This window comes from Geotrypetes seraphini, chromosome 4, assembly GCF_902459505.1.
Source record: "Geotrypetes seraphini chromosome 4, aGeoSer1.1, whole genome shotgun sequence".
In the NCBI taxonomy this organism is placed as follows: Eukaryota; Metazoa; Chordata; class Amphibia; order Gymnophiona; family Dermophiidae; genus Geotrypetes; species Geotrypetes seraphini.
Window position 1 is genome coordinate 27324419 of NC_047087.1, and position 16534 is coordinate 27340952.

General features: G+C 49.6%; 1 protein-coding gene across 1 annotated transcript in view; it reads left to right on the forward strand.

The window, feature by feature from the left end:
• ADAMTS18 (ADAM metallopeptidase with thrombospondin type 1 motif 18) overlaps positions 1-16534 on the forward strand; it is a 182249-nt gene that overhangs the window by 150725 nt on the left and 14990 nt on the right. Inside the window, exon 18 of the mRNA XM_033943503.1 lies at positions 3425-3616. Coding sequence (XP_033799394.1) covers positions 3425-3616 — 192 coding nt within the window. The remainder of the gene's footprint in view (positions 1-3424; positions 3617-16534) is intronic.

A 16534-nucleotide genomic window follows, 5' to 3' on the forward strand; every position in this document is an offset into this window, starting at 1 on the left:
GCATCAGAAATGACCTTTACGGCAGCCATATGCAACTACAACACTCCGGCAGCCGTAAGAAGGCAGTTTAGACATCGCCGGCCACAGGGCAGGGAGGTTTGTCGGCCCGGGCCTGTTGGGGGGAGGGAAGGGCGGTGAAAGTGCCACCAAGGTAAGGGGCAGGGAGGCAGAAAGGGATGAAAGGTGGGGTGGAGAGGAAAAGACACTGAAGGGAAATGGGTAAAACAGAGGGGAGAGAAGAATGCTGAAAGAACATGGGGAAGATAGAGGGGGAGAAGGATGCTGACAAGACATGGTGAAGATGGGGGGAAGAAGGATGCTGAAAGCACATGGGGAAGACAGAGGGGGAGAAGGACACTGAAAGCACATGGGGAAGACAGAGGGGGGAGAAGGACGCTAAAGGGAAATGGAGAAGACAGAGGGGGAGAAGGACATTGAAAGCACATGGGGAAGATAGAGGGGGAGAAGGACGGTGAAAGCACAGGGGGAAGACAGAGGAGGAGAAGGATGCTGACAGGAAATGGTGAAGACGGGTGGGGGGAAGAAGGATGCTGAAAGGAAATGGGGAAGACAGAGGGTGGAGAAAGATGCTGAAAGCACATGGGGAAGACAGAGGGGGAGAAGGATGCTGAAAGCACATGGGGAAGACAGAGGGTGAGAAGAACACTGAAGGGAAATGGGGAAAGACAGAGGGGGGAGATGGATGCTGAAAGCACATGGGGAAGATAGAGGGGGAGAAGACGCTGAAGGGAAATGGGGAACAGAGAGTGGGGAGAAGATGCTGGAAGGGAAGAAGACAGAGATGCCAGACTATGGGAGGAGAAGAGGGAAGAAGATGGGAGCCAGACCAGTGAAGATGGGAGAAAGGGAGAGGCACAGTAACAGAGCAAATGGAAGACGTAGAGAGAAGAGAGACAGTGGATGGAAGGAATTGAATGAGAAGATGAGGAAAGCAGAAACCAGACAACAAAGGTAGAAAAAAAATTCTATTTTTCTTTTCTTTTTTTTTGCTTCAGGATAAAGTAGTATATTAGTTGTGTTGATAAAAATTTATAAACAAAGTCCTGCCAGCTGAACATCTCTTTCTCCAGTTCAGCAGCTAGAACTTTGATTTATAAGGAAGGAATAAGCTAAATATTGCAGTACTGAGGCTTGTATGGATGCTGCGAGGACGGTGACGGGGCGGTGAAGGGAATGGCAGTGATAGAGCGGTGAAGGGGACGGTGCAGTGACGGGGACAGATTTTTTCCCCATGTCATTCTCTAGTGCTCACGTCAAAAGCTTCCCTCTGACTCTGCTTCCTGTTTCTGCTTTTGACTGAGCACCGCGTTGCCGATCTGAAGTTTTGTTGATGCCGGGGGTAGAAGGAGGCCCGTTGCCGATTTTAAGTGTCATCACGGGGGGGGGCGTTGCCGATCTTGTTGCCAAAATTGGAAAGGTGAGAAAGGGAGAAAGATGGGTCTGTGGTGGATGGAGAGACTGAGAGAAGGGAGAAGATGATGGAAGTGGGGAGAAAGGGGAGAGAGAAGAGGGCAGATGATGGAAGTGGAGAGAAGGGGGAGGAAGAAGGGGCAGATGATGGAAGTGAGGAGAGAGAAGAGGGCAGATGATGGAAGTGGGGGGAAAGAGGGAGAAGGGGCAGATGATGGAAGTGAGGAGAGAGAAGAGGGCAGATGATGGAAGTGGGGAGAAGGGAGAGCAAATGCTGAATGGAAGTGGAGAAAGAGAACACATACTGGATGGAAGGAGAGATAAAGAAAAAGGACATATGCTGGATGGGGGAAAAAGATAGAGTTAGTGAGATAGTGGAGGGGTGAAGGAAAGGGGTGGCATACTGTGGATAGACATAGTGAAAAGAGGGAAACTGAGGACTGCATAGTAAGAAAGAATTTAATTTAGACGGAGGCAGAAAATAAAGAAGGAAGACCAGAGAAGGGAAGAGAGAGAGATGCCAGAGAACGGGGAAGGAGACAGAGATATCAGATCTGAGCGGAGGAAATGAGAAGAGAGAGATGCTAAAAACCACAGGGGGGAGGGAAAGAGAAATGAAAGGAGAAAGATGCCAGACCATGAGGGAACAGAGGGAAGACGATGGATGCCAGACCAAAGGGGGGGGGATCTAGAGGAGAGATGGCAGGGGGACACAGTTTCTGGAAGGGGCAGTCAGTGGATGGAACGGGCAGATGATGGACTGAAGAGACAGGGCAAACACTGGAAGGAAAAGAGTGAAAAGAAGATAAAAGCAGAAACCAGAGACAACAAAAGGTAGAAAAAATCATTTCATTTCTATTTTGTCATTAGAATATATCAGATTTGAAATATATATCCTGCTAGAGACATAACTGGGGACTGCAAAGCCCAGGCAGTGCTTCTTTAGCTTCTAGCTGGCTTAGGGCTCTCTAGGACCAGGGGGATGTTGCCCTAGTTGTACTCACCTAACACTATTCCTGTCATATGTGACTGCAGTATTCTGTTAGCATGATATTTCTGTGTAGCATTTCTGTACTAGTCTGACTTGTTTAGTTTTACAATGGGGGTATTGCTATTGTACTGCTCACTGCAGTATGTAAGATGCTGCCTTTTCCTAGGTACTCATGTGTGACATGTGGCTTGTTACTAAAAATCATGTTTTTCATACAGATGGGGGGGGTGCCAAAAAATGATGGGCCCCAGGTGTCACATATGCTAGGTACGCCACTGGCTGGAAGAGATCTCAAACTATCTAGCTCATCTCCCTGTCCCCTGTAGGATCCATTGTACCTGTGTCATCCCAGACAAATCATTGACCTTTCTGCTCTTATAAAAGATTCTACCACCTTCTTAGACAATTTGACCCAATGCTTGGATGTTTATAATTAAACAAGTTCTCCTAATGCCTATCAAATCTAAAACTCTCCAGTAAAAGTATATAAAGAAAGCCACTTCATTGTACATTATGGAGTTAATTCTTTGAAAAACGCCTAGAGAATGACACAGGGACAAATTTGTCCCTGTCCCCCTAGGGATCTCAATATCCCTGTCCTGTCTCCATGAGTTCAGTCCCTATCCCATGACTTTAGCACTAGAAAGAGGCGGTCAGAAAATACTGCAAATTACTGAGTCCACGATTTGTGAACTGCGAATTCACAGGGGTTTACTGTACTGCTATTTTTTCATGTAAGTCTGTTAACTTCTTGTCTAATTAACAAAACAAATAAGCTGGATCTGGAAGAGAGAAACTAACAGTTTCTACTATTTCCAGATGCAGTATCAGGATAAGCTCTCCCTTTTCTATATATTAGCTCTAGAAAGAGAAAAAAAAAGAACTAAAGATCTTTGCGTAGTAAATGATAACAGGTACAGAGAAGGTATTAGGTGTTAATGTAAATATAATCCAGATGTGTTGAATTTTGAAAAACCTATGATAAATTGGTTCCTTTGTTAGTGTTCCAAGACTTGTGGGAGAGGAATTAAGAATCGTGAAGTCTACTGCAAGCAATTCAGCACTTTGGAGCCAAAAGTCTTATCAGAGAGCATGTGCGAGCAAGAGTTGAAGCCAGAATCACAGCAGAGTTGTGTGCTAGTACGTTGCCCGAAGAATGACAAGCTCCAATGGACAGTTACTTCTTGGAGTGAGGTATTATTTTAGACCTAATTCTAAATGATGAGGGACGAGCCTTTAAGTAATATTCAAGGAAGCCTGTTTTGGGCTATCCAAAAGACTGACAGAGCTAGAGAATGACACGGTGACAAAATTCATCACCGTTCCCATCCCCTTGGATAACCACGGGAAACAATCCTGTGTCATTCTTTAGTGTCTATCTCAACCTCAGTCCTTCTACACAAGCATTCTTCAATGCAAGGCTTGAGGGTCAGTGGCTGTGCTCTGATTCTTATGTTCTTATATGAGCCAAGTATAGGATAATGAAGCCATTGTGACATCATTGATGAGGTTGGCTCTTAGGCATTGTTGGAATGAGGCATTACGACATCACAATCTCAGCTCTGGAATATTGCTACTCTTTGGGTTTCTGCCAGGTACTTACAACCTAGGTTGGCCACTGCTGGAAACAGGATACTGGGCTTGATGGACCTTCGGTCTATCCCAGTATGGCAACGCTTATGGTCTTATGTTCTAACCATCCAGTGTCATTCCTTAGTGTCTGTCTCAACCTCAGTCCTTCTACACCAGCATTCTTCAATACAAGGCTTGAGGGTCAGTGGCTGTGAACATAAGAACATAAGAATTGCTGCTGCTGGGTCAGACCAGTGGTCCATCATGCCCAGCAGTCCGCTCATACGACGGCCCTCTGGTCAAAGACCAGCATCCTAACCGAGACTAGCCCTACCAGCGACCGTTCTTGTTCAGCAGGAGCTTGTCTAACTTTGTCTTGAATCCCTGAAGGGTGTTTTCCCCTATAACAGCCTCTGGAAGAGCGTTCCAGTTTTCTACCACTCTCTGCCCAATCATACTCTGATTCTTCCCGCTCTCCTTAAAGAATGACATAGAGATGGTTTCCTACGGTTATCCACGGGGACGAGAACGGTGATGAAATTTGTCACCGTGCCATTCTCTAATTAGATCCCTCTATACTAAGAAAACTATGAGCCAGGAAAGGTTGTGTCTCCAATTTAAGTTGTTTTGCATAATAAGAATGATATTTCATTCTTATTACTGCCATGTTTCAAAATGCTTTAAATTTCATTTATAGGCCCCCCTTTTATCAAGCTGCATAAGAGGGTTTTTTAAATCGCAGCTTGATAAAAAGGGGCCATAGTATGCTAAATATACATAAGAACATAAGAAATGGCTTCGCCGGATCAGACCCTAGGTCCATCCAGTCCAGCAACCCGCACTCGCGGAGGCCAAGCCAGGTATTCCCTGTTGAGAAACCTTGTTTACTCGTATCCCTCAATGTGATTTGTGAGAAGGTGTGCATCCAACTTGCCCTTGAATCCCGGAATGGTGGTCTCCATCACGACCTCCTCCGGGAGTGTGTTCCAAGCGTCCACCACTCGTTGTGCGAAGCAGAATTTCCTGATATTTGTCCTGGGCCTGGTGCCCCTCAGCTTCAATCCATGACCTCTTGTCCGAGTCACATTGGACAATGTGAATAACGATGTTTCTTGCTCTATTTTGTCGAATCCTTTTAATATTTTAAAAGTCTCTATCATGTCCCCTCGCAGTCTTCTCTTCTCGAGGGTGAACAATCCCAGTTTTCCGAGGCGTTCTTTGTAGCTCAAGTTCTTGATACCTGTGACTAGCTTCGTGGCTCGTCTTTGCACCCTCTCCAGCAGGGTTATATCCTTCTTTAGGTATGGAGACCAGTGTTGGACACAGTATTCCAAGTGTGGTCTGACCATTGCTCTGTAAAGCGGCATTATGATGTCCTCCGATCTACTCGTGATCCCCTTCTTTATCATGCCCAACATCCTGTTTGCTTTCTTTGCTGCCGGTGCGCATTGTGCCGACGGCTTCAGGGTCCTGTCTATCAGTACCCCCAGGTCCCTTTCTTGTTCGCTCTTGCCCAATGTCACACCTAACATTTTATATTCATGTTCCTTGTTTTTCTTACCCAGGTTCATCACTTTGCATTTGTCTATGTTGAACTTCATCTGCCATTTTTCTGCCCATTTCTCTAGCTGGTTCAAATCTCTCTGGAGTTCTTCTCTGTCCTTTTGTGACCCAACTACCCTACATAGTTTTGTGTCGTCTGCAAACTTGATTAAATTACTTGTTGTTTCTTCTTCCAGGTCGTTTATGAAGATATTGAACAGGATGGGCCCAAGGACCGAACCCTGGGGTACACCGCTCGTCACCTTTTCCCAGTCCGAGAACTTCCCATTTATGCCCTCCCTCTGCAATCTATTTTCCAGCCATTTGCCTATCCATCTTAGTATATCTCCTTCTATTCCATGGCTTTGTAGTTTCTTCAGAAGCCTTACGTGTGGAACCTTGTCGAACGCTTTCTGGAAGTCCAAGTATATTATATCCACTGGTTCACCGTTATCGATTTGTTTGTTCACCTCCTCAAAAAATTGAAGTAAGTTTGTCAAACATGACTTCCCCTTCCTGAAGCCATGCTGACTAGCTCTCATCAGGTCATGGTTTTCCAGGTGTTGCACTATGCTATCCTTTATTAGTGCTTCAACCATCTTCCCAGGAACCGACGTAAGACTCACAGGTCTATAGTTGCCCGGTTCTCCTCTCGATCCTTTTTTGAAGATTGGAGTGACATTCGCTATCTTCCAGTCATCTGGTATTCGCCCGGTTCTAATTAACAAGTTAGCTAGGGATTGTAAAAGTTCTCCGATTTCTACCTTAAGCTCCTTTAGCACTCTCGGGTGAATTCCATCTGGTCCAGGGGATTTGTCACTTCTTAGTTTGTCGATCTGATAGTATATCATGTCCAAATCCACATTCACTGTGGTTAGGCTATCCTCTATTTCTCCTTTGAATGCTCTCCCTGTTTCTGGCATTGATGCAGTGTCCTCCTTAGTAAAGACAGACGCAAAGAATGAGTTTAGCCTATCCGCAATCTGTTTGTCTTCCTTGATGCACCCTTTTCTTCCTTGGTCGTCGAGAGGGCCCACCGCCTCCTTAGCTGGTTTTTTCCCTTTTATGTATCTAAAAAAGGGCTTGAAGTTTTTGGCTTCTTGCGCTATCTTTTCCTCATATGCTTTTTTAGCGTCTCTTACCGCCTTGTGACACTTCTTCTGGTCGACCTTGTGACTATTCCAGGCCTCCGTTGTGTGTTCGCGTTTCCATTTTTTAAACGAGTTCCTCTTATCCCTTACTGCATCCTTCACCTCTTTAGTTAACCAAGCTGGTTTTCCTTTGTTTTTATTTTTCCTTCCTTTGGATATCTGCGGAATGTAGAGATTCTGCGCTTCGGTGATTGTATTTTTTAGTAGGGACCATGCTTGATCGACTGTTCTGATTTTGGCTGCCTTTTTCTTGAGCCGTTTTTTAACCATGACTCTCATGCTGTCGTATTTGCCTTTTTTGAAGTTAAATGTTGTGGTTTGAGTCTTGGTACGTTTCTCTTGCCCGATGCCAATTTTAAAATTGATCATGCTTTGATCGCTCGTACCCAACGGGACTGTGACCTCTACATTTGTTGTCCTTCCAGTTATGCCATTTAGGACTAAGTCCAAGGTGGCGGTCCCTCTTGTCAGTTCTCCCACCATTTGTTCTAGGAAGCAGTCCCCTATCATTTCCAGGAACTTGGATTCCCTGCAGCAGTTTGAGGTTCCCAGGTTCCAGTTTATCCCGGGAAAGTTGAAGTCTCCCATGATCGTTACATTACCTGCTCTACATTCATGGTTGATTTCCTCTATCATTTCTACGTCTGTTTCTTCCTTCTGTCCTGGTGGTCGATAATAGAGGCCAATTTTTGTGTCAGCCTCATTTTCTCTAGGAATCTTTATCCAGAGGGATTCCAATTTTCCTTTCCCATCTGTCTTCCCTTCTCTGATAGACTCTACTCCTTCTTGGACATACAGGGCAATACCTCCCCCTTTTTGCCCTATTCTATCTCTTCTGTATAGTTTGTATCCCTGTAGAACTGTGTCCCACTCATTGTCCTCGTTCCACCATGTTTCTGTTATTCCGATGATATCCAGTTCTTCTCATCTTGCTAGTGCTTCGAGTTCCCCCATTTTGTTTCCCAGGCTTCTGGCATTTGTGTACATACATTTGAGCTCCCTTTGCGCATTTGTGTACATACAATTTGGTTCTCTTGGTGGTACCTTCTTGGATTTTTTAGTATTCACAACCCTTTTTGTATCCATTTGCGCTCTATCTCTGTTATTTTTGATTTCAGCATGCTCTTCCCCTTTATCTGAGCTTGTAGTTTCTTCTTTGGGGTCGTTTATGTCATCATGTGTGGGATACTGTGTGTGTGTATGTTCCGACAGGTCAAAGGAATAAATTTAAATTGCAATCGGATACAAATTGTGACTCTGTTGGAGTAATATATTGTATTAAGTGCCCATGCAACAAATATTATATTGGCCAAACGTCTCGTAAAATTAAGATCAGAATTTCTGAGCACTTGAGTGGCATTCGTAATCACAGGATGTCCGCCCCCCTTACGTCACACTGGATGGAGCAATCACATTCCATTAATGAACTTAAATACACTGTTCTCATCCTGATCAGAGACCCAGAGGGAGATCTCTCTGGGGCTCTGATCCGGAGAGAACAGCGTTTCATCTTTGAATGGCAAACTTTGATTCCTCATGGTTTAAATCATGAAATTGAATGGTTGCTTACGTAAGTTTTTAGCGTGGGTATACCATTATTTCCTGGTTTGGGTTCCGTTTGTTCCGACCCCTTTACGTCATTTCCGTTGGGATTGATATATATGGAGTTTTCTGGAGTAGTATTTGCATTCACTTTTACCGGTCAGCCCATCCCGACAAGGTTACCTCTCTGAAGTTGTGCGCCACTAAGAGGTATTTATATATAGTTTTTTGATTGAGTGTTAAATTGTTAATCTTGTAAGGGATATATATTTATATTTCCTGAGCCCATTGATAGTGGGTTTGTTCATTTTTAGATAGGATTTTCTTTACTAGTTACATTTGTGTTTTGGTTTACTAGTGTCCTTCCCTGAAGAAGACTTGAAACTCGATTCGGGGGGACAGGGTCACTAGAGTCAATTTTTCTTCAATCAACTTAATTGTTGCTATTTTATTGCACTTGGCACATCACACACGTCTGCGATTCTGTAACAGCGATAATCCATCCGTTTCAGATATGTACCTGGTGTATTTATTTTGTCATATAGTTTGGATGGTATATGGGGACAGTGAAAAACTATGATGGTCCCCTATTGAACCTCAGGTGGTGTGATTACACTATTATTCACGGGTTCAGGGTCTGAGTTTTTCATAAATAATTTTGAAAAGTTTTTAAAATTACAACTGTGATTATTGTTTTCATATATTACGTTAGTATCACCGAAGAAGATAGTTTTTCTCTCCAATTGTTGGTGATCTTCTTTGGGGTCTCCTGATGTCCGGGCCATCGACTGGTTGTCGACTGTCGGCTCTCCCCTGGCCTTTAGTTTAAAGCCCTCTCAATGGCCCTCTTCATGTTTTCAGCCAAGACTCTTGCCCCTTGCTTGGTGAGGTGTAGGCCGTCCCTTCTGTAGTATCTGCCACATCCCCAGAATGCTGTCCAGTTGCGCACGAAGTCGAATCCCTCCTCATCGCACCATCGTCTCATCCAGGCGTTGATTGTTCGCAGTTCATCCTGTCTCTTCTCATCCGCTCTCGGTACTGGGAGGATCTCAGAGAAGGCCACTTTCACCTCCCTGACCTTCAGTTTTCTTCCGAGTGAGCGGAGTTGATCCTTTAGTTCTTCCCTGTTGTACTTTCGTCCGCTCACATCGTTGGTTCCCACGTGGATAAGCACAGCAGTATCCTCTCCTTCTACGTTGTCTATGATCCTTCTGATCCTGCTGGCCACATCCTTCACTCTTGCACCAGGCAGGCAGGTGACCAGTCTATCTTCTCTCCCTCCTGCGATGTGACTGTCCACATTGTGTATGATGGAATCTCCAACGATGATCCCTATCTTCTTTATTCGGGGGTTCTTAGGGGGTCATAAGTCTGTATCCATAGTGTATGCCCTGTCTTCTTCCTCTACCTCCGCTTCGGCCTCCTCTTCCATTGTAATGGTGCCTCCATCCTCATCGACTGGACCCTCTTTCATGGTTGTTTGGGCACAGATCTCCAACCCTGGGACCTCCACATGCTGCTGGTGGGCTTCGTCGATGAATCTCTCCAATTCCTCGATCACTTCGCTGGTATTAGACTCCTCTAGCAACTTCTCGTGCTTGCAGTTTTCTTCTTTCATGGCGAGGAGTTCTTCTAGTTCTATCACAGTTCCTTCCAGCAGCCGGACTTGCTGTTTCAAGCTTTCCAGCTCCATGGATCGACTGCAAACATATGCCCTAGCCCCCGAGGGGAGGTAGTCATACATACTGCAGCCGGTGCAGAAGACTGGAAAGCTCATCTTCTGTCTTCCGCTGCCGATCATATCTGGTTCCCCTTCTAAGCTGTCTGTGCTTTTGCCCAACCGGCTGTGCGTGTCCTGACCTCCTGTTGGCTGTCTTCCTGTTTCTTGCGAGATGTGCAGGTGCTTCTGAGTTTTCTGCGGCTGCTTGTTATAAGTGTGTGTTGTGTGGCTAGGTAAGAGCAAAAATCAACAAGACTGTAACTTACGTTTTGGGGTTCTCTGTGTCAGCCTAGCTTCCTGACTCCTTGCTAAGGCTCCTTCGCAAAGGCGCTCTCGCTAAGGCGAGCGCCTTTTCCGCTCGCCTTCGCCGCGCGCCAAACGGCTGCGCGCCGTTGGCTCTCCTCCTTGTAAGGGGGAAGTCCGGGCGCGCTGGTGATGAAGCGTCGGGGGTGTGCGGAGCTCCCTCTCACCACTACCCTACGCTGCTCTCTTCTGCTCTCCCTCTCCTCCTGCGGTCTCCTCGCCGGTGCCTGCTGACTCCTGCACCGGCCGAAGTTGCTGCTCAAACTCCGGTCTTCTCCTTGTAAGGGGGAAGTCTGGGCGCGCTGGTGATGACACGTTGGGGGTGGGCGGAGCTCCCTCTCGCCGCTACCCCACGCTGCTCTCTTCTGCTCTCCCTCTCCTCCTGCGGTCTCCTCGCCGGTGCCTGCTGACTCCTGCACCGGCCGAAGTTGCTGCTCAAACGCCGGTCTTCTCCTTCCACATGTTCACTACTGTTCTCAGAGTCTATTATAGCAAAATGCTTTTCTTGCAAAAATGTTGATTTTGGAGTATAGGAACTAGCTAAGAGATATCATGTTCTGTATTACACCCCCCCCTTATACAAAAGCATAACACAGTTTTAGCGCCAGCCGCAGCGGTAACAGTTCCGACGCTCTTAGAATTCCTATGAGCTTAGGAGCTGTTACCGCCACGGCAGACGCTAAAAACCACGCTACACTTTTGTAAAAGGGAGAGAGGGTTGGTGTTACTGCTGTTTCTCTTTAGGAAGTATCCTAGCAGACCATATGAACTCTGGCTTTAAGGGCTCAAAATATTCCTGACCTTTCCAGGAGGTGATACTGGTTCTCATCGTCTCTAAACCCAACTCCTTTTTATCAACCTTATGAGGGGGTGCTGAAAAGAATGACGTGGACATGGTTTAACCAATGATCTGAAACAGTGTCAAAAAGCACAGTTACTTACCGTAACAGGTGTTATCCAGGGACAGCAGGCAGATATTCTCACATGTGGGTGACGTCATCTACGGAGCCCCAGCGCGGACAGCTTTTCAAGCAAACTTGATTGAAGTTTCAAGTTTGCTACACTGCACCACGCATGTGCATGCCTTCTTGCCCACTAGAGGGCGCATCCCACCTCATGGTCCTCAGTTCCATAACCAGCAAAGAAGCCATCCCCGGGGAGGCGGGCGGGTTGTGAGAATATCTGCCTGCTGTCCCTGGATAACACCTGTTACGGTAAGTAACTGTGCTTTATCCCAGGACAAGCAGGCAGCATATTCTCACATGTGGGTGACCTCCAAGCCAACCAAAAAAGGGCAGGTGGGAGGATGGCAATTTAGGAAAACAGATTACGTAACACCGACTGGCCAAACCGGCCGTCGTTTCTGGACAAAGTGTCCAGACAATAGTGGGAGGTGAATGTATGAACCGAAGACCAAGTGGCAGCTTTACATATGTCCTCCATAGGAGTGGATCGGAGGAAAGCAACCGAAGCTGCCATCGCCCGGACCTTATGCCCCGTGACTCGACCCGGGAGCGTAAGACCAGCCTGAGCGTAGCAAAAAGCAATACAAGCAGCCAACCAGTTGGACAAGGTGCGCTTGGAAACAGGGTGTCCTAAACGATTAGGATCAAAGGACAAAAACAATTGAGGAACCTTCCGATGAGACCTGGTACGTTGGAGATAAAAAGCCAACGCCCTCTTACAGTCAAGCGTGTGAAGCGCCGTCTCGCCCGGATGGGAGTGGGGCTTAGGAAAGAACACAGGAAGAACAATGGATTGATTGAGGTGGAAATCAGACACAACCTTAGGTAAGAATTTAGGATGGGTGCGGAGAACCACCTTGTCATGATGAAATACAGTAAAAGGTGGGTCCGCAACCAAAGCCTGAAGCTCACTAATCCGACGAGCAGATGTGAGCGCAATCAGAAAAACCACCTTCCAAGTGAGAAATTTAAGGAGAGACTTATCGATAGGCTCAAAGGGAGGTTTCATCAGTTGAGCTAAGACAACATTCAAATCCCACACCACCGGAGGAGGTTTGAGAGGGGGACAAACATTGACTAGACCCTTCATGAAACGAGTCACCAGAGGATGAAGCGACAGAGAACGTCCTTCCAAGTGACGATGGCAAGCTGAAATGGCACTGAGATGCACCCGAACGGAAGTCGTCTTCAGGCCCGAATTAGACAGATGCAACAAGTAGTCCAGCACCGAAGACACCGGGACCGAAATCGGGTCCAGATGATGCGAGGAACACCAGGAGGAAAACCTGGTCCATTTCTGGGAATAACAAAGCCTGGTCGAAACCTTGTGTGAGGCTTCCAAAACTTCCCTTACAGACCGAGAAACGGGAACCGAGGTCAAGGCGAGAGGAACCAAGCGGTCAGATGTAAAGACCGAAGATTGGGATGCAACAGTGAACCCCGACTCTGAGAAAGCAGAGAGGGAAACACTGGCAGAAGTAGAGGGTCCCTGACACTGAGTTGAAGAAGTAGGGAGAACCAGTGTTGACGAGGCCATCGAGGCGCAATGAGAATCATAGTGGCTCTGGATGATTTGAGATGAACCAACGTCCTCAAGATTAGAGGGAAAGGAGGAAACGCATAAAGGAACTTCCCTCCCCAGTCGAGAAGAAAGGCATCGGCCTCGAGACGGTCCGGGGAGTACATCCGAGAACAAAATAGGGGCAGTTTGTGAGTCTCCGGGGAGGCAAACAGATCCACCTGAGGAGTCCCCCAGCGGTCGAAGACCTCGCGTAGAACCCGGGAGTTCAACGCCCATTCGTGCGGCTGGAGAAGATGACTGAGTTTGTCGGCCAGACAATTCTTCTCTCCCTGAATGTAAACCGCCCGCAGGAAGATGTTCTGGGAGACCGCCCATTCCCAAAGACGCAAGGCTTCCTGACATAGGGCCCAAGAGCCCGTTCCCCCTTGCTTGTTCACATAATACATGGCCACCTGGTTGTCCGTACGCACGAGGACTACCTGATTGCGGAGCAGGTGGGCGAACGTTCGAGCCGCCAGAAAGATGGCACGGAGCTCCAACACATTGATATGACAGCGGCGGTCCTCCGTGGACCACAGACCCTGGGTCCGCAGACCGTCGAGGTGGGCCCCCCACGCGTACTCCGAGGAGTCCGTGGTCAGAACTTTGCGATGTGGCGAGACGAGAAAAAGCAAACCCCCGGAAAGATTCGTAGAATCGGTCCACCAACGGAGCGATCGCCTCAAAGAAGGCGTCACCTCTATGAGGGAAGAGACAGGATCGCAATCCTGGCGCCATTGAGAGGCCAAAGTCCACTGAGGAATTCTCAGGTGCAGTCTGGCGAACGGAGTGACGTGGACTGTCGATGCCATGTGGCCCAGAAGCATCATCATGCGCCGCGCCGACACCACAGGCAGTTGAGAAACAAGACGACCCAACCGAATCAGGGCCTCCAACCGAGGAGGTGGGAGGAACGAACGGAGGCGAACAGTGTCCAGCACTGCGCCTATAAACTGAAGTGATCAGGACGGGCACAACTGTGACTTGGGAAAGTTCACTTCGAAGCCCAGTCGTTGAAGGAAGATGATAGACTGTCGGGTCGCTGAGATAACCCCCTCCCTGGTCGGGGCCTTGATCAGCCAATCATCCAGGTAGGGGAAGACGTGAAGCCCCCGAGACCGCAGGGCTGCCGCGACTACCACCATACACTTCGTGAAGACTCGAGGGGACGAAGCCAGGTCAAAGGGGAGGACCCGGTACTGCAGGTGGAGCTCGCCCACCTGGAATCGCAAGAATTTGCGGAAGGCGGGATGCACCGGAACATGGGTATACGCTTCCTTCAGATCCAGGGAGCACATCCAGTCCCCTTCCTCCAAGAGAGGGTATAATATCGGAAGCGACAACATCCGGAACTTTTCCCGGACCAGGAACTTGTTGAGCCTCCTGAGGTCTAGAATGGGGCGTAAGTCCCCGGTCTTTTTGGGGACCAAAAAGTAACGGGAGTAAAACCCGCGTCCCCGCTGGTCGGGGGGTACAGGTTCCACTGCCCGAAGCTTCAACAAGACCCTGGCCTCCTCCAGGAGGATGGGGAGCTGGGCCCGATCGTATGGGCGAGCGCCGGGTGGCTGTTCTGGCGGCGTAGCGCAGAAGTTGAGAGAGTAGCCCTCGGAGACGGTCCGGAGCACCCAGGCGTCGGATGTTATCTCGGTCCAAGCCGCATAAAAGGCCCAGAGTCGACCCCCTATGGGTAGGGGTTCCAGCGTGAACGCGGAGGGGAACCTGCCCCATCCGCGCAGACTGTCAAAAGGACGGCGCAGGCTTGGACGCGCCTTGCGCCGGAGGCTTAGATTGTCCGCCTCTCCCCTGATGAGGTGGACGCCGAGGTGGAGGCCTAGAAAAGGCCGGCGTCGTCTTCTGAGGGTAACGCCTCGGGGGTGGCCGGAAAGGTTTTTGCGGCGTGGCCCGAGGTTTTGGTCGGACCAAGGAGGCCAAAGAGCATTCCTACTCCGACAACCGTTTGGTCGCCGCCTCTAGGGATTCATCGAATAGTTCGGACCCCACGCAAGGGAGATCCGCCAGACGCTCTTGCAGGTTAGGGTCCATGTCGAGGGTGCGCAGCCACGCCAGCCGGCGCATCGCTACCGCAAAAGCCGACATCCTCGAGACAAGTTCAAATGCATCGTACACCGCATGGAAGAGGTACAGGCGCAATTGAGAAAGGTTGGACATGAACTTGTCAAACCCATCCCTACGGGAATCCGGCAGGTCCTCTCTATACTGAGGGAGGTCCTTCACCATGCCCCTTAAATAAGATGAGAATGTAAAGGCATAGTTGAGAACCCTGGTTGCCATGAGGGAATTCGAATAGAGGCGACGACCGAACTTGTCGAGGGTCCGACCCTCCCTACCGGGCAGAACCGCCGCAGAAACCCTGGACGGTTGTGTCTTCTTCAGGGCCGACTCGACCAGCAAAGACTGGTGAGATAGTTGAGCCTTATCGAATCCCTTAGGTGGGATTGTTCTATACTTGTTCTCCATCTTGGACGGCACCGCTGTGACTGTAAGAGGTGAAGTCAAGTTTTTAAGGAAGGTCTGAAGAAGGACCTTATTCAAAGGAAGCCTGGGGGTTTCCGTCGGGGGAGTGGGGAGGTCCTGCTCCTCGAGGAACTCCTTAGTGTATTGGGATCCCGCCATGAGGTCCAGACCCAAAGCACGTGCCATGTCCTGAACAAAACTGGTGAAGGAGGACGATCTGGCAGGCGGCGAGAGGGTTCTCGACCTCTCCGCCGAACAGAAGGGGGAAGCCTCATGGGAGTAGTGCGGCTCCCTACCGGACCCCGAGCCCCAAGAGGCCCGATCCAATGGCCTCGAGGGGGTCGGGGAACGTCCACGTCTCGAAGACCCTCTGGGAGAAGTCCCAGGAGTCCGAGGGACCGAGGCACGCCCCCTCCTCCTCGGCGAGGAGTCACGCGAACCCCCTCGGACGGGAGAACGAAGCAACCTCGGGTTGTCGAGGCGAAGCTCCGAGACTCGCAAGGCCTCACCCCCGAGAGGCGAAGAGCGATCACGGCGCCGAAGAGAACCTTGCGACCGCTTGGGCTTCCTCGGACGACGCCTCGCCCGAGGCCTGCCCGAGGGTGAAGAGCCCCGGGAGGACCTCGAGGAAGAGGAGGAGGAGATCCGACGCACCCTGCGCACCTTGTCACGGGGCCGTACGCTTCTCTCAGGCGGGGCCCCCGAGGCCGAAGTCGAGGGTAAGGTCGGGGTCGAGGTCGGTGCCGCCACGGTGCCCGAGGGAGTCGAGGCCGAGACCGCCGAGGCCGGAGCCATCGAGGTCGTAGCAGCCGAGGTTGCGGCTTGCTGCAATTGCTCGAGGGCCCCGGAGAGCTCCGAGGCAATCAGGGCTCGTAACAGATCCTGGAACGCCGGGATCCCTACCATGGTCGGTAGGTCCGAGGCCGGGGGATGCTCCCTGGAGGGCGACCTCGGTCTCGAGTATTCCCTCAGGGCATTAGTGGCCGTATTCCTTGGCGGGGCCGAGGACGACCCACCCACCGTTGAGGAGCCCGAGGATGGCTTCTTAGTCGACCCTGGAGTCGAGGAAGGAAGAGAGGACTTACCCGAGGCAGGCTTAAGCGAGGGTGCAGGCTTCGAAGAAGACGAAGGTCGAGGCGAGGCCGAGGGAACCGAGGCCGATGTCGAGGCCGGGGCCGAAGCCGAGGCCGACGTCGAGGCCTTTCCCGGCGCGGAGTCGACCGCGAAGAGCTCCGCCATCCTGGCACGGCGTCGGCGGAGCGCTCTTGCCTGAAAGGTGGA